The 18,859-nt window shown below is 39.4% G+C and overlaps 1 protein-coding gene across 1 annotated transcript in view; it reads right to left on the reverse strand.

The window, feature by feature from the left end:
• The window catches only part of AGBL1 (AGBL carboxypeptidase 1), a 267,461-nt gene that overhangs the window by 213,378 nt on the left and 35,224 nt on the right, over positions 1 to 18,859 (reverse strand). Inside the window, exons 8-15 of the mRNA XM_035554602.2 lie at positions 16,362 to 16,527; positions 15,312 to 15,385; positions 12,484 to 12,600; positions 10,898 to 11,499; positions 9,167 to 9,250; positions 8,123 to 8,209; positions 7,606 to 7,754; positions 4,240 to 4,327 (exon numbers count right to left, since the gene is read on the reverse strand). Coding sequence (XP_035410495.2) covers positions 4,240 to 4,327; positions 7,606 to 7,754; positions 8,123 to 8,209; positions 9,167 to 9,250; positions 10,898 to 11,499; positions 12,484 to 12,600; positions 15,312 to 15,385; positions 16,362 to 16,527 — 1,367 coding nt within the window. The remainder of the gene's footprint in view (positions 1 to 4,239; positions 4,328 to 7,605; positions 7,755 to 8,122; positions 8,210 to 9,166; positions 9,251 to 10,897; positions 11,500 to 12,483; positions 12,601 to 15,311; positions 15,386 to 16,361; positions 16,528 to 18,859) is intronic.

The following is an 18,859-nucleotide window of genomic DNA, read 5'->3' on the forward strand; positions in this document are numbered from 1 at the left end:
AATACACTTATTATTAGAGACGAAATAAGAGACCAAAGGGTTTTTCTTTTTTCCTTTTTCCTTTTTTTTTAAATCAGCATGCAAGCTGTATCTACTGTGCCTTTCAGTCACTTTATAATCATTAAATCATTTTGCTTGCTGCTCTCCTTAAGAAATAATGTACAGGTAGTATATTTCTAATACAGCTGTGATGGAAAGTTAATTAATAATAATACTTATCATTTACTCTATACAGTAATTTTTTGAGCTTAAATGACCTTTGCAAGCATTATCTAATTAAAATTTGCCTCCCATTTATCTGTTTCAATTCTCTGGGTAGCAGATAAGTGACTCTAATTATTCACCTTTTATAGATGGGGAAACTGAGACACGTACAGGTGAAGCTACTTGGCCAAGATAGAGGCAGGTCAGTAAAGGAGCTGGATTGTAACTCAGGAATTCAAAAGCACCAACTGATAAAAGAACTACATGTCTTGCTCATCTTGTCCCTTTACTCCCTGTCTGCAATATTTAGAATAGTAAAAAGCACTGGTAAGCGATGGAAAACAGCACTGTATCAACGTAGACTAAGTGGGCAGAAGAAAATATCTATACCGCAGATTTCCAGACCCTCTGAAAGAGACTAATTTGAAAAATAACTGTTCATCACTTTACCACTGATGCACTCCCTTTGTCCAAAATCCATATACCATCTGGAATCTGGTATCCTCACTTTACAACATGACCTGATCTTCTTACATCCAAGTGTGGTACACGCAGTATGCTTCAATAACACCTTGGTTTACACCGTAAAATAATAGTATTTTAAGAATTTATGGGTCATACATAAATTCAGCTGTTATCTGGGGCCTGATACATTGGAAACTGGAAAAGCACAACTTCCCTTTCAAGGGCTAATTCACGTTAAGTCATCTTTATTTTCTAAATTGTAGGCAGAATCCCACTCAATGCAGAATATTCCCATTACTATCTTGCTATTAAGGCCTACGCTCACACTGTGATTGTCAGACATTACCAGTGTCTCAGCACTCTTGTAGGTATCATTAGAACTGAGATGTGATCTGCTAATTATGATTTCTTATGTGATCACAAAGATGCTGAAGAGAAAAAAAGACCTAGTTCTGACACCACTGTGATCACCAAATAGCAAAGTTTTTTGTGGTGATGCGCGAACAAAACACTCCATGTACCTCATTACTATCTGTGAACTGACTATTGTCTGGAAAAGCTGGAGGTTAGATAATATGCCTAGAATGAGCCAAGAAACCAAAAGGCACAAGCACATTGTCTCCAATTCAGCATGCTGCCATTGTTCCTTAAATAATTTGCTGGAAAGGAATATTATTCAGTACATAAAAGCTGCCAAGACAGCAAGTGAATTAGATGATCTTATAGTAACTGCAACTCTGTTTATCATGGGTGTATCCTGTCACTTCATGGAGAGGCAATAAAATAGAGCAGAAGTGTCACTCAGCTTCCTTTTGACAAGAGCACTGCTAATATTCTCTGTAACATAAAAACTCTCTCGTGAGACATATGAGAAAGGTACGCAGTGACAGAGCTGTGCCACAACATTCATCTTTATGAGTGAACTATCCCATCTTCAGTGAAGATGAATGTCAGCAGAGATCAGCCAACGTGCATCACCCAGACATCTTGTGAATGTGCATTTCCTCCCACTGTCCTTCAGCTCAGAGGTTGCTCTCAGTCAGAGCTGTGCAGCAAAAGCAGTTAGTGGCATTCCAAAATCATGAATAACCCCTGGTAAAAGTAATCAGATGAGGTTCCCTTCAAAATCTGCCAGGACCTCCCCCAGGATACATGTGACTAGGGTGAATAGAAATGAAGTGAGCTGCTTTCACAAAAACACAAGCAGCGTGGTATCACTACAGCAATCCCAACTCCTATTCTGGAAACCATAATCTGAGCAACCACATACATACTTTCTTCATATTCCCTGCCATAGTACAATTTCTCTTGAGTGGGAACCTCTTTGTTAATGACTAGAACAAAATTATTAGAATTTCAGCAAAAGTGAGAGTACATGTGTACGTATGTGTACGTATATGTATACATATGTACATATATGTGCATACAAGAATATAAATAAAACTGGAATAAACAGTAGATGGGACAACAAGCAGTTTCCCTAAATGAACATGTTGACATATAATCCAATGTAGAGTTAGAAAACACCGAATCAATAAGACTCCATTCTCTCTCATATTCTGAACAAGAATCTGATTACTTGCTTAATTGTACAATCATGGCTTAATCTTGGAAGTCAGCTGCTGTTTAACCACTACACAATAACCGTCTTGTTAATGACATAAGAAACCATTGCTATGGTAATCAGCATGTAAAGTTTGCCCAACCTGCACCTGCTGATGCTGCCCATTCTGTCATGCATCCAAAAGACAATACTCGAAGTCAGAGGTTACAGGCATGCAAAGGGAAACCACTGCACCACAGTACACTAGCTCTGGAGAGAACACCTCCAGAGGTCGAAAAGGTCAGGTGAATAAGATTAGTAAGGAGTATTTGGAACAAAATGAAATCGCAACTCATTGCTGCAAACAACATGCCAGGTTGAAAGAGGATAATCTCACCCTTAGACACATATCTTGTCCCCCAAAAGAAAAGACATTACAACAGAGATTTTTTCCCCTCTTCCCCATCTTCAGTGACACAAATTTGAGGTTCTGCTACCTCTGGAAGGCAGCCTGCTGTCATTGTAGGGGCTTATTGTCTCATCAAATCCATTTGTGAACATAGCCATCTCTAACATTTACAGCAAAAATTTTAACTACAACAAAAATACAACTTCTTACAAGGAGAAAGCCCATTATTTCACTTCAGTTTCTAAAATCAGCCTCATTACATGAGCTCATGAAGAAATTAATATAATTTACTACATGGAAAGAATTCAGTTCTGTCCTAACAGCACTACTTATCTTGCCACAGCCAGTTATTGTTATTAATTGTGTTAACGTCTTTCAGTTTTCATGCATTTCTCAGTCTGTAGTTACTTGGTAGCCCAAGACCTATATTTTAACTACAAGGTGTCTCGGGCAAGGATCAGACTTTTCTTTTGTTTATACATTGCCTAATACAGTACCCACAGAGTGTTGAGACAGTGAGGCATTTTGGTGATGCAAATTGGTGAACAGGCATCATGACTGAAAAAACAATAGGGGAATTATAAGAACAAAAAAAACCAGGAAGGCTTGTCACTCAGGCACCCTCAGTCCCAGCTTTCAGGTCATCATAGGTAAAGCCAGAATAAAGTAGTTAATTAACCCAAAATGCTGCAGTGTTTTATTACAAGGTATGTGAGTTTCACCCATAATGCTCTACCAATTTTTGACCTCTTCTTTCCTGCAGAGGGCTCCTCTTCCTGCTTGCCTTGCCCCAGGCTATATCATTCCCAGACATCCCCCACACAGGTACTCAACCAAATACCTTACTCACCCCTATAATTTTCCTGCTTGTTCCGTTTTGTCCCCTAACCTTCAACTCTGTCGAGACTAACACAAAACATACCATTTATCCTAGTCCTGAAAACCCATTCAATCTTCACCGGCAAAATAATTAGTAAGTGTTGTGGACAACATTTTAGAAGCTTTGAGAAAAACAAAAAGTATTCATTCAACCTGCTGAAACTAAGTCCTGCACTTCTCTTCTTTGACTGTAATAACCAGGATGTATGTATATGGGATCGGTTTGCCATGTGGAAATGAGATACGTAGGTGAGAGAATCTCACATGAATCAAGCTCCAGGTCAAATGTAAGTTGAAGATGAGACTGATTTAGCATTTTTCTGAGACTCTGGAAAACTGCAGAAACAGCCTGAGACTTGGGCAGTTGATGTAAGTATCAGCCCTAAGCTTGTCAGAACTGCTTTACACCCCTGTTTTCTGATCCCTGAGACAAAGATAAAAGTTCCCATATGGCAGTGGGTAAGGCTAATCACTATTGTTTGTGCTATCAAGACAAGGTGTCTTCCTTCTAGGGAAGAGAATTCTGCACATGCCTTGTTTCTCTTCAGGCATCTGATTTAGAGATCTCACTTTTAACTGTTTCCTGAAGTTGGAGGCACATAACACATAGAACTAACATTAATTTAGAGACATTTGAAATGTGACACTAGTGGTTAAAGGTTAACAACATCAATAAAGTTAACAGGAGGGGAACTGAGGAGAAGGGGAGCTACAAATTATTCATCAAAAATGCACTTACTTGTAGTAGCAGATATCATGGCCTGCTCGAAGCCAGTGAGGCCTGCCCAGGAGAGCTTCCTTCACTGAATACATAACAAGCTGCATGCCTGCATAAAACAAGATAGTTTCAAATGACATGACCTCCCTGGCTGGAAAAGGCAAGGATGGAGAGGAAAAGGGAAAACAAGAAGGATCATTATTTTGTCTGTGCTCTCTGCAGATAGCTTATGCAAAGTAAATACGTTTCCCTAAACCCCATGCTTGGTTCTGATGCAGCCATGTCAGTACAAAAAACACTGCCAGAAGTGAGCTGAATGGAGTTCATTAGAAAATAAATTATCCCGCTGGCCTTTGCAGAGGAGAGCTTCAAGCTGCTCTGTTTACAAGCAAACAGAAGAAGGGAGAAAAGAAAAGAATAAGAATCAACATATCAAACAGATCAGTGATTTGGCTAGTCCAGTATTTCATGCTTGGCTGCACCGTTATTGAATCCTTAAGCCTGCCACAACATTAGAGGCCTGTGGTGCACCTAGTAACACACCTTCAGAAAGCAGCAAGCAAAACTAACCGTCCTAGAGTACGATTTTAAACTTTCCATTAGACCTAAATAATACTGGTTATGTTATAAATGCTGATAATGATAGCATCTGTCTTTGTACCATATTATATCGGAAGATGACTTCTTCCTGACCTCCAAAATATTACCATTTCAGGCCCCGGGGTATGAGGCTCAGTCTGAACTGCGCACACATTTATTCCCAGCTCCATGATGCCAGTCCATTTGCAGGGAGTTTTTCTATCAAATTCTTTCACACACCTGCCTGCCCTGTTACCAGTACAGTACACCAGTGAAGCTCTCTGCACTGGGTGTCCCCAGCAAGGTGTGGGCAGTGCTGCAAGGAGAAACCAGACCGCCCCAGTTCAGTTTCGCTTGGTTCTGCAGCAGGCCTCACCACAGCCACAGCTAGGCCCAGCAGTGGCACTGGTGACTCCTGCGGGAAAACACAATTTAGAGAGGGCAAAACACACCCTTACAGATACTCCTGTCAGATATTTATGCACATCAACAACATGGTGCACAACCCTTCTCTTGACTGTTCTTGTGCCGTGAGGAGGTGGTACTTGAAAGTCATTCATCCTGATGATGTATTTCCATATGCATCCATTCAGTTTCCTTTCTTTGTTTAGGTTTCTCTGTTAATCTCCCCAGAGCTTTAAGAGCTGGCAAGTGTACTGGCAGCAATGCCTTTCCAGCTCACCTTTGGCTGTCGGGTAGCAGTAGCTAGCATACAGCTGGGAGTAACCTCTCAATTGCTGTTTTCTGAACCAGAGCCACGTACATAAGCCATCCTACATTTGGTTCCAGGACATGGGCCACAGTGAGCTGTGGGAGACACAAACCTGCCCAGAAGCCCAGTTCATTAGACAAGGAATATGAGGCTCAAGATCTACAATTCCCTAAGCATTCCAAATTCCAGCTCCTGCCCTTCTCTGAGCACAAAGGCACATACACACTGAACTGCCTCAGAGCAGTGATTGACAGTGGTCTGCCATCTTAATTCAGTCCAAAAAGAAAAACAGCTTTTCCTCATGGAAACATTCAGTTTTAAAACACAAATCAGGCTTCTGAGAACAATACCAATATTTTCCAGGGTAGAATTTGTTGGTGGAAAAAAAGGAAGGAGGGAGTTGGACGCCACACTTCCTGACTTGCTTTGCTCATCATCACAACTGTTTCATGAAATATCCTTTTTCGCTGGTGTGAGAATTAGATAGTGCCATCTAACTGAGATCAAAAGGGAAGGGAAGAAAATAGACTAGTGACCAGGAGCTGTGAAGTATTGACACCCATTACACTTTGGCACTACATCATGACTGCAAGCTCCTAGTCTTACAGCATGGGCATTAGCACAGGAAAGTGTCAAGGAAATATAGCAGGAAAGCAATATCTTGTACCCATAGTGTGTGTAAATATTGTGCATGTGCTGGAAAAGGCAGTGAGCCTTGCTCAGCCATGCCAGATAAGCTAGAGCCTGAGTACCTTCTCAAAGCAGCGGAATCAAACCACAGAAGAAATGCCTTAACAAGCCATACAAAACCAAGCCATGGCTTAACTTCATTACATTGGATGGTATCTTCATATTTTTCTTCCAAATAAGTATTTTTCATTATACGCTTCAATGTGCAAGTCATGTCCAATTTCAGATATACAAAATGAGGTGATAAATGCTGACAACAGCCAAAATAGCAGATTAACAAGTAACCTTCCACCAATAAAAGCCAGAATCTCTAACTATGGAGCCACCAGTGGCTGTATTGAAGGTGACAGTGGGTTTTGCAATGGGAAAGACCCCAAAGTACTTCATATTCAGACTGCTACCAGACACAGCACTTTTAATGGTGGTAATTCAGGGAAGCAGAATAAGATGACAACAAAAAAATTGTTTTCATTTGGGATCTATATGAATACTTGAACTCCAGCCCTTAGGGCTAAAGAGTAAATGCCTTATAATTCATTATGCCATTCATCCAGACAGTTTCACAAATACAAGTGACAAGTCATTCCAGCTCCCAGCGCTATTTGTTTTAGGTACATTGATCCTGAGAGAGTTCCCCTTGTAATGCTGAAAGATGTATCCACAGAGCTTCAGAGGAATGCAGAGTCTGATATTAAGGACTTATTGAACATTCTGAGTCAGGTCTTGAGCTGGTGTAAATTAACACAGCTCCATGGAAACAAATTTTAAAAACAGCCTACGCCAGCTCAGAATTCAACCCACAATCTTCATACAGATAAAATAATTTCTCTACTAAAACAGGCATTGAAAGCTGGGATTTGTCCTGCCTATTTCTAAGCAATGCAACCTTTCTCCTTAACTATGGACTATGACAGGAGCTCAAAGACAGCAAGTTATTGATTTTTTATCTATTTTTTAAATCAGCAGAGGTTTTATGATGTTGGAAGACAGAGGTGTCTTTCTGGATAAACCCAAGGAATCATGGATATTTAAGCATTACCCACATTTACTTAAATCTTAGAAGAGCTCTCCAGTCCTATTCTGCTCATTTAATCTCAGCAGATCCTCCTTCTCTCCTCTCCCAAACCCAGTGCCATTCCTTCTCGGTTCTGGTCACTAGTCACAGAACAATGAATATTTTTTCCACAAATCCTCTCTCAATACTCAGTTCACTTCTCAGTCCTCTTGAGGATAGAGAAAGGTCCTTTGTCAAATGTAAAATAACTCTTTCAGTGGATTTCAGGGCAAGTAAAATGAAACTTAAAGTCTCCCTTTTACTTATAGACATGGAAATTTTGAAACCTTCACAGCATGAAAAAGATATTAATGTGAACAGAAGAGTATCCCAGTTCCCCAAAGACTCATACCATAATTAAACTGGCTATTGAACTTCTCACAGTTGATAATGTTGAAGCGATAGGGAACTGCTAATTTCATGTCACGGACTTCAAAGTAGAACCACTGGTGATGCTGGTTGCTGTTCACATCTGCATTCATAATTAAGTCATACTCAAACCTGTTAAGGAAGACAAAGAAACAGTGTCCATGAACACCCAAATCTGCCACTGAACCTGCCAAGGAGAGCAGGCTGTACAAACAAACTCATTAATAACTTGTAAGAGTCAAAGAGCTCCATCAAACCAGCAGCACCCAAACACATCATGAAATATTCATCATATTTCAGTCACACAAAAACTTCCTGGGCTCTACTTTCTTACTTCTTTTTCTTTCAGAACATATAAGTATTGGCAGGTGTCATAACCTCTGCATCATAAAACTTACTTCCCTAGCTGATCCTTTCAGAACCCAACAAAACTCCAGCATTTCATGCTGCGGACACAACAGAAAGGCTAGCTGGGACACAGCCACTGCAGGAGTACTTACTCACGCACTTGGATGGCTTTGCGAAGGTTTCCCGATTCAAACTTGGAGAAGAATGTCAGACAGCCTGGAGTGCCTGGGCTTGAGTGACTGTGGTAAATCAAAGCAAGGATACCTATAGCAGGTTGCTTCAAAGACAAGTCCTCCCCAGCACCCTTTGTATGCTAGTACAAGTAGTTGTAAGTTTTTGTTTGTTTGTTTTTAATAAGCAAGACCCTTAGAAGTAGCAAGAGATGAGCAAATCCATAATCTTTCCATTCAATGCAGCATCCTCTAATCTTGCTTAATAATTCTAAATCTCATCTCATTTTCCTTTCCCAATACTCACTTTTGTCCCAGTTCTTATTTACTTTCTTTATTCCAGTTACTTTCATGGCTGACTTATTCCCATTAGTTCATTAATTACACAAGGCAGCTCTATGCAAGCTTTCCATTTACTCTTCCCACTTCTATATTGTTTCCTTCTCCTTAAGCTTGGAAACCCTTAAAATCATCTTGAACAACTTCACAATTCTGTTGTTCAGGGTTGAACACAACTCTGATGTACATTTTCAGAAGCCTTTAAATGTGCCACACCTTTCAGGTTACATCTACAGCCTATGACACTGGCAGTACGATGCTCAAATGCACTCTCAGCAGAAAGTCTGTTCAGCCTAGGTGTTGCTTCAGGGTGGGGATAGACTGTCTGGATTCATAGCTACACTTACAAGTGCTAACCTGTGTGTCTACTCTAAATCAGCAAGTGCAATGCAGACATATCCAGGGGCACCATGCAGTCCCTTTGGTTTGTTGATTTTCTTATTCTGTCAAAAAAGTTTTGAGGCTCTCTCGGACCAATATATTGGACTTCCAAAATAAATCCTTTCCCCAGGGCCATGTACCAGGAACCTACTCTTCCAGTAGATGTTTCATGTTGGGCTTTACCTCCTAGGTCACTTCTTGTATACCTTTATCTGAAGTAAATCAAGTAAACCATGTACTGAGCTCCCTTCTTAACCCAGAACTGACTGTGCCCCTTAGCTGCAGCATTCGGTTTATGTTACCGACCTGGGCTCATCTAGATCATAAACAGTTCTGCCTATCACATCACATGGCCGGATTAAGCGGCGAACATCATCCAGTACTTTGTCCCTACAAAAAAAAAAAAAAAAAAAAGAAAAGAAAAGAAAAAGAATTGTAAGGACACTGTGAGAAGTCTCAGTACATGGTAGTCTTCTAGAAGAAATATGAAGAGGCTTAGGAAGTTCTTTTGAAGGACTGGTAAGAAAGAGGATTTCCATGTGCTAATTCCAGGTGAACATCATCTGTATTTATTTAACCAAGAGAAAGCTCCTACTCCATTCCCATTACCACAAGTTTCCTTTTGGATTAAATGACTGATTCTGTACAAATTTTATTCTCTGCGGTATTCTGTCAATTCTGATTTATCCCCAGTTCTTCCCAGTCAATCTCAATCTTCCAACTAGCCAGCCTTGCCCCATGAGAAAATACCTTCTGTAAACTGTAGACCTAGTAAGGCTGTCTCACCATGAATCTTGACTCCAAATGAGGCTAATTTCTACTCTTTATTAAACTGAGGTTCTCTGATTCCAAAAGAAGTTTAGATGTGAAATGCCAGAAGTACTTTCTGACCTTTGCAGCAATTATGTTATGCCCTGAAGCACGATATGATGATTTCCATTTTAGCTGTATGGTTACACGTTATTATAAGCATAAAAACAAAGCTTTTAGAGCAACAGTGCAAGGAGATGGTAGAACGAATTTGCCTCTAAATAAGACTTTTAGATTTTATATTTTCGGCAGAAAGAATTCTCTCTCTAGAGGTCAGAAATTAGTAGTCTTCACAAATTCCATTTGGTTAGTGTTGATCAACTCTGAAGTTTAGCTCAGAGCCCTGATGTTCAGTCTCTGTTGTCTGGTAATAAATCCCTATGCTGCTAAAAAGAAATGTGAAGTCATTGCATGCAGCCACACATGGAACAGAAAAAAAAAAAAAAAAAAAAAAAAAGACAAAAAAACAGTTGTTATAAGAAGAATTTTCTTTCTCAGCACAGCTTCAAAACACAGCTTTCCCCTCCGTTGTAACCTGAAATGACATGAGAACAACAGAAACCTCTAGCAACGTGCCAGAGGGGAGACTTGTTTTCTTTCTTGCTGCATGTTGCATGCCATATATGTTGTCTTTTCCTAGAATTCTGAGCAGCAGGGAAGGAAAGCAACCCACTTGCCTTGTCCCGGCTGCTGCTCTCTGGCTCACGGAGGACTTTCCAGAACAGTGGTTGCTTATACCCTTCACCACAAACAGGTGCATGTGCAAGAAGAGGAGAAGCAGCTTCTGGAGGACCCCATGAAGCAAGCAGAGAGCAACAGACTCAGCAAGGAGGGACACAGCAGCAGAAGGGTTGACAGAAAGATTCCCAACAATAACCTGACACAGACACACAGGTCTAAGGTGACAGAAAGGATTTTTCCTCAAAGAACAAGAGGGAACCTTTTGTTGCATGCACTAAAGGTGTCTGGATTAGAAGACTGAAGGTTAAAAAAATAATAATAATTAAAAAAAAAGTATCCTGAAAGGACAGTCTTCTGTCTTTCCAAAGTGAACTTTTTCTCATTTGTGGGAAACAAATTTCCTTTCTTCAAGAATAAAACCTAAATGAAAGCATCCTGCTCTGTGGCCTATCTCCTTGTGGCAAATGGTCCAAAACTTGTTCTATAACTTCCTAAGAAATTCAGAAATGTGACAGTCAAAACCTAATTATATTAAAGCACAATCACCTTTGAACCCCATACTGCCGCTCCAACATGGGCTTGCCACAAGGCAGTGGCTGGTGACCCCAGAAATCAGGGAATGCCAAGTCTTTGTAGGCTGGTATGGACTTGATACGTTTTGCCCTGGCTACATAGAAGTGAGGGTTATGGAATGGGATGTTCTCTTGGTGCTCCTCCAGAAGGTTTGTCACTATGTCTGAGGTCTCCAGTCTCTCTCCAGAACTAGGATCAGTTGAAGCCTCACATTCAGGATTAAATACTTTTTTGTACCAAGCATCCTCTTTTGGGAGAGGACGCAGAGTAAACACATGACTCTTGGCTGGATTTTCCTTTTCACAGGAGCCTGTATTTTGGACTGTTTCTATACCATCTCTCTCTTCATCACTTATATCCCGTCTGCATTTCTCTTTCTTTGTCCAGGTCTGCAGTGGAACTTTGAAATTCTTCTCTCCTGGATCTGGTCCTGCCTCTGTGGCGCTTTGGTTCCTCCATCTGTAGTTTGGATGTTTCACAGAATTGTCACTTAGAATGAAACGAGAAGGAGTGGAGGGAAGATTCTCAGTCCTGTCCTCCAAGCTCTTGTCTTCTTCAGACTCTGATTCAAGCTCCTTTAAATTTAAAAAGCAGAAGAAATTAAAAGAAACTAAAGACAGATTGTTCCTCCTTCCAGAGGAATCATTTCAAGGAAGAAAGAAAATACTTACAAATCTCCCAGAACTATACTTATCCAATAAGACATCCAAAGTAAACTCAGCCCATGGACCACCTGCCAGAATTTCTCTATCCACAAAGCTGTATCAGCAGTAGTCCTCAGAATATAAAGAGGATCGGACTGAGTCATCTAGATGAGTCATCTCCAAACAAAATCAATTGTTCTAACAAATTAGGGAAGATAATTCACAAAAGGCTGCCTTCTTACAGCAGGCTAAAGGAGGTTAATCTGTCATGCAAAACTCCACCCCTGCCTTTACGCAAGAGTATAATTTAAACCTATTTAGTTACTTATGGTCATAATAAATGTAACAGCATCATATGTATAGGTTATCCATTAAGACAATGGTCCTTTCCAGATTCATATTTGAATCATAGCTTTGAGCTCTCCTAAATTCTCTGAGACTTTTAACGAGTGCAACACCCTTCTTCATTTCTTGTCCCAAACTGCAATAGAGCAATGATTTGAACTGTGCATTTCACTCAGTGGCAATGCAATCTTCTCCATCACTTCCTTCAAACCGCTAGTTGACAGCGTTTATTTTCCACATCTCATTCTGATCTTGATATTGCTGCTGAAACTGCCAGCAAAGATACAAATTATTATCTGACAGATTTCTCATGTGGCAATTGATTCAGTAGCACTTAGTTAATCCATATCCAGCCAAATGTGCGCTAAACAACATCACTCCCTTTCTATCGGTCTTGATTCAGGCCAATAAGCTGCAACAAAAAGTCTTTTTTTTTTCCCTCCAGTCCCATGAGACACCTAGGTTTCCTTTTGCAATAGTCTTCTGGTTCTCTCTTGTCGTTACTCCCTTTCAAGCATTTCTTAACCTCTTGAGTATTCAGAAGTAAAGGAAGGCATGCTATAATTGTACCTGAAAATTATGGAAAAGTTCTAGGCACATTGCTTCGTATTGTCCAAGCTCTTCCTCCGGCCGGTCAAGTACTGGCCTTGACCTCAATTTGTTAACATCTGTCTCCAAGTCATAATCCTATAAAAACAGAATTTAAAAAGTACATATATTGAACATGTCCCACAAAATGACTGCAAAAGTATTATTCTGCATAACATTCTCTGTTTCTAATGACATCGTATGTTTTACAACCATTCCTCCCACACTCATGAAGGTTGTTGAAGTCAATTCATGGAATGGAAAATAGAGGCACAAGAGGAGAGGCTAGATGGTGAAAAAGAGGAATTTGATGCTTTAATATTCAAGTACCTACCTAGAAGTAGTGTTAAAAACCCAAAAACTTAGTTTCCAAAAAGTATGTAAGACCCACTCACTGAAACTTGAACCTATTTATAAGCAGCTCAGCTTGACAGGTTCCAAAATAAGAGACACTAACTGCCACTAATTCTTTTCAAGCATATCAACCATTCTCTTTATGTTGTGAAAACCAAGTATATTATTCCAGAGATAACTGGTAATATTTTTATTCAAAGAAATGATAATTTAAAAAAATATCTATTTACCAAGAAAATTACCAAAATATATCAAAGGAAAAAAAAGGCCTCCCAGGCTACTTCTACCTTTGATTTAGATAACCAAATGGTGTCTCTGAGCACCTACTGATCAAACAGAAAGGCCCACCTCAGTATCACTGAGCTTGCAGGAACCAATTGCTCATATTTTATGTTTCCGTCTCAATTCTATTAATAACAATCTTTAAAACTCTTGCCCAATCCGTCTTCTATACTCTCCATCTTTTCTTTTTTTTTTTTATACATATGAAAAAACACTTTTAGATATTATCAGTGAAGCAGGGATAAGAATTGTATCTGAAACTTTCACATTCAAAAGTAACTGTAGAGGATCAAATTGATGTGCAAGCCCCTCCATATCAGATTCCAGAACCAAAAAGAAGCTGTGCCAAGCATTCCATCATTGCATAAGTAACCAGGAAAAGATGAGGCAAGAATGAAAGATGGACACATGATGTTATCGAATGGTCATACAATACAGAATTATTTTAATAATTCAGCATGCATTCGTAAGTGTGCACCACCAAATGCTAGCAAAGAACTTATTCACTCCTGATAGTTTCTGAACAGTTTCTAAACAGTTTCTGAAGCTGTTATCAGATTTATTTTTTCCCCTGAATGCAAAAATGTCTATGGTGTTTCAAACCCTGAGTCACAGCTGTACTCAGAGCAGTTTGAACTGTTTTTTGGGCATAGTTGAAAGGGCAGTGAGAGCCTCTAAGCATCTCAGGTCAAAGTACATGAGGTCAATTCAAAAGGATTTACCATCAACAACATAATGCAGAAAAAACTTCAAACTTGATGTAGATCTGTTTTTGAGGTGGTAATTTTGATTTTTGTAGAATTGTATGAACAGTCACTGCTGGAAGTGTAGAGCCAAGTTTGTTTGTTTGGTATTACCCAGTATGCGTGGCTAGCTACAGACATGTTTGTAAGCCATCTTAGTACCAGGAAATGCTGTGCAAATGATATCTCATACAAAAAAGTGATCTGAAAGTTCATTATTCATTCCCTTCTTGTTTTCGTTTAGAAAGATTTGTCATGGGAGATGTATGACCAGCACACCCAACAAATAGTACTTAAAACTCACTCAGAGTCAACTTAGGCAAAAACAAACAAAACACTGCTCACTTCTACTCGGTAAATCCTTGTGAATAATGAAACAGAAGAGAGGCATATAGGCTCTGTTTCTGAATGAATAACTAATTAAAGAAGGAGATAAATTCACAGTAAACCTTATTCCTAATGAGCATCTTGACAAGCTCTAATATCTATCTGTTATCTATAGATAACAGACAGGAAAGTTAGGACACTATGGTGTGAACTAATGGTATTGTTTTATTTTGTTTCTGTTTTTACTTTTCTCAGTGGGTGACATATCAGTTTCATACTTGAAGAGAAAAAGAGGGCAACTAATGATATAGCTCTTCCACAGAAGTCTCAATCACATCTAATTAGACTTCATTTCATTTGCAACTTCATTTCTTTTGTTTTCCTTCCCCAAACACTTTCTGTGGACAAGACTTACTAGCAGCATTCACTAATTCACATTTGTGTATGAGCTTGTATGTATCTTCAGAACAAAAGTTTGTACTCATCCTCAGCTGATGGTGGTTTTTTGTTGTTGTTGTTTTTGCCAGTTAGACCATGTCAGAGAGCGCAAAGGGAGAAATAAGTATTGAATATTTCATTTTATTATTTGTTTTTGTGCAGCAGCAAATAAAGAAGGAATCTAAGTTCAAATGCCCCAGGTGTGGCCTAAAACATTTAACCTTTTTCCTAGGATAGGTGAATACAACAAAAATGCTCTGATATGGGAAGAAAATGAAGGTTAATCTTTCCTGGGTGATAATTCATTTATCCTCTACTGAGGATGATTTACACTTAGAGAAATCAAAGATCACTCATTTATGCCTGACTGTGCATGTGATACTAACAGTCACTGGGCAGTCTCAGGAACAGAGAAGTCACCAAACCTGTACCTGGGGTCACAAACTTGACAATTAATACAATAAACATGGGGGGCTCTTCAGTGAAAGGCAGTCCTTTCTCTTCTTTCAAGTATTCTTCTTTTGTTATTCATATAGTGTACTTATGAGACTACATACATATCTACATTCTCTGCTTATATGGTTTATCAGAATATCAAAATAGACAATGAAATGTTTTATTTTGCAGTATACGGATGATAAAGGAAATTGTTGTTTATATACCTACTTCCTCCTTACTCTCCACGTTGCCTTTATCCAGGTCTTTTTCTACCTCTTCCTCTCCATCACTTTCATAGTCATCTGCAGAAGCAAAAAAGAGGTAGAGCCAAAAGGGTTCAATCTAACATCCCTCTCAGGCCCTCCAGAGAAATACGAACAGTCTCTCGCATGCGTGGCTCACAAGCCTTCCAACTATAACCCATCACAACCCTGATTAAAGCAGATCCTATTTGTTAATCTAGTATAAATGAGTTTGGCACTAAATCTCCCTGTTTTTAAAGCTCTGTTCTCTTGGAATCAAGCACTGCCTTTCAAAACCATGAAAATATCACCACGATATGGATCCAACTCATATTACAAAGCAATAGAGATTTTCTGCTCGGCTGCAGTGATATTACAGGATGGTCTTAATCCATGTTATCTAGATTAGGGTGTTTTACTGTTATCATCATTATAGTATCTGAGCATCTTCCATGTGAAACTGAAAACAAAAGAGAAATTGCTTGTGTGTATCATGGAGTTTGCTGTCTCTGTTTCTTTGGAGTGGCTGTCCTGCCTGTGCCTGAGTTCTTATTTTCATCAAGTGCTGAAATATATCATTTACTCAAGCAATTTGCCTGCTATCTGCTTGTATTTTAGAAAGGAGAAAGGATCATACTTCCCACGATTCTTTACTGAAATAGTTGCAGGGCAGCATTATCCCCACAGTCATACACAGGTACCGTTTCTTCCCTCTCTATTGTTGTTATGGAGCAATGGCATTTCCAGCCTCTGCCATACCCTATCCGTTCTGTTATTATTTTGGATCATAGAATAGTTTATTTTATTTCCCTTGGTCCTTTTAATCTTCTCTGATTTATTCTCCTAACAGAATCTCCAAGCCTCAAGAAGACATGGAATTGGTTTCATCCCTGCTGAGTGCCACTGTAGGCCACCGGACTAATTTTAATTACAAAACTCAGGACTATGCTGCCAAGACTCCCTTCCTCAGATCCCACATTTAATTCTTATGTCATGCTCCTTTTCCTCTTACCAAACTCACCCTTCAGCAATTTACCTTCAAATCCCACACACGGAGGTTCAGTCTTGACATTCCCAGGAAGAGGGAAGGAATAGGAACTTCTTACTGACACCACAGGCAGAGGCTCCTTGGGATAGCACTTTCTTAGAATCTGAGTCACAGTGGTTACGATAGGATCCAGATTTTTGCAAGACAAACAGTCCTGTGAACCAAAGGAAAGCAATGTTAAGAACTGGTTGTTTCTTACTATCGTCCTGCCTACTGCACATGATCTCCAAGAGACGTTCTTCTGATCGGAACATTGTGACACGTTTTCATCTTCTTCTTATGTTATTTGTTTGTTTTTGTTGTTTTTTTGATTTTTTTTTTTGAGGTTGGGGGAGGGCATGGAACCTTAAAACTGGTAGGTGCACTACTCAGAAAACCATTCATATTTCCCCCCAGTACAGTGCATCTATAGTATCTATACAGCCTCCATCAGATTGCTGAGTCTATGCAGCATTCTTCTGAAATTCACAGCTTATACCATGCTTATGAGCATGCTGATATCTTTATCAAGTTGGAACTATGGCTTAGACCACCAGAACAGGAATGTAATTCAAACAGCATGAATGCGCTATAAGGCAAAAAGAAATATTAATATAATAATTCTAATACCATTTAAAAGTGTTCGCCTCCCTTCAGCACAGTTAAGTGGAACAGACAAAAGGGCAGAGTAGGCACTTTGGGCCACTGTATCACAGACCATAGTTAGGACACTGGCTAGAGAAGAAAAACTCAGCAGAGCAAGGAATGGGCCAGAAGAACAAAGTGCTTCTTAATAAGCAAGAACAGGAAAATTGCTGTGTTGATTTTTTTATTTTTTTCTCCAGGATTTTATTCTGTTTTCTCATGTATGATTGAACAGCATTAAAAGATTCAGTGGGATTAACCAGGATTCCTGTAGGGAGACTAGAAAAATCATCTAAAGCTGACATGCTTACAAGACTCACTACAAGAATCTTAATACATATTTCTAGATCTCTAGCTGTTATGAACAAGGGTGAGAGAATAGACAATTTTGAAAGCATCTCCAATGAAAGTCCTATTGTGGCTAGAGAGAAAGACCAAGGACAAATGATTTCTACTTCCAGCTCTTCAATTTATTCACTCTTTCATATGGTGCTTGGGTGCCTTAGTTTGCTCATTATTGAGAGAAAGTTAAGAAAAGTTTGTCTGCACATGGGAACAGAATAAATCTCGACTATAGTTTACTATACTATATAGTTTACAAGCCATATCTTACTAACTAAAAATGTTCTGTTTTTACTAGAACACAAGACTGTAAATGACTGCCTTGGGCTAGCCATCTTTACTTATTTCAAAGTGAATTGAGCTAGTCAAGAGCAAGACGTTCATATTGACAATGAATTTCCACACGTGGAGTTATTCAGGAATACTGTTTTGAAAGTCATTTTTCTTTATAGCAAATTAACTTACAAATGTAAACAAGCCTCCAGATGCCTTACAGGGAATCTGTGGGGCTGCTTTCATTACTGATCATAAATTGCTCTGAGATTCCAAGATAACATGGTTTACGGGTGACTGCAAAGTGTTGCATCACTGTATTAGAAAGCATTTTTATTTTGACAACTGAGAAATAGAGAGGAGGTTGTTTTGTATGTGTGCAAACTGTCCCATTTACTTTGTAGTGGAATATTGTGAATGAGGAAACAGTGAATCCTTAGCTCTGAAACCTCATGTAAAGCTAACCTGAATTCACAGGATCTGCTTTTCAGCATCTGCAGTTAATCTTTCCACCTTTGAAGCTGTAATGTTCTTACCAAGATACTATGATATGTATGTGATATATAAAAAAAAAAAAAAGTCTTCAATATTACACTAAGTCAAAAGATATGATACCAGATGATACCAGGAATACAGAGGGGAGTATAGAGTAAAGAAGAACATGACTGACATCTTATATGGCTGCCAGACTCCTCCTGATGCCTCGCATCTTGGAGAGGCACTGTAAGACTGACAATACGCCAAAGATAAAAGGAGGGAAGGTTGAGCTTTGAATCTATTAACCTTGATAATTCCTCTTCCAAGATCAACCTATTAGCACACAGTAGAAAAGAGTAACTGGGGGCCCCTGAAGCTGTCATTTCCGCTCCACTTCTAACCTTGGGAAGGATTAGTGTTCTCAGTGTTCACTGGATACTTAGTATGTCATTTCCTGTTTATTCGCCCAATGTGACCCCATGTTTGCACTTTTTGTGGTGTTGCTCCTAGGCTGAGCTATCAGGAGATGTTAGCTCAGAAAGGAACAAGGGCTGTAGAAAGCACTTGAGAGGGAATAAGCTGACATCTACCCTCAAACGACCATTGCCATGCACCCTACTGAAGTTTTTGCAGACCAGGGATTCTCCATAAAAAGAGTCCGTACTCCCTGCAAGCTCTGCTGACTGTGGTCACCTGAAGGGAAGGTGGGAAGAAAAGCCTGCCATCGTATCGTCTACTGCTGGTAAGAAGTATCTTTGTCACAGGAGAAT

Source organism: Cygnus atratus, chromosome 11 (genome assembly GCF_013377495.2).
Source record: "Cygnus atratus isolate AKBS03 ecotype Queensland, Australia chromosome 11, CAtr_DNAZoo_HiC_assembly, whole genome shotgun sequence".
In the NCBI taxonomy this organism is placed as follows: Eukaryota; Metazoa; Chordata; class Aves; order Anseriformes; family Anatidae; genus Cygnus; species Cygnus atratus.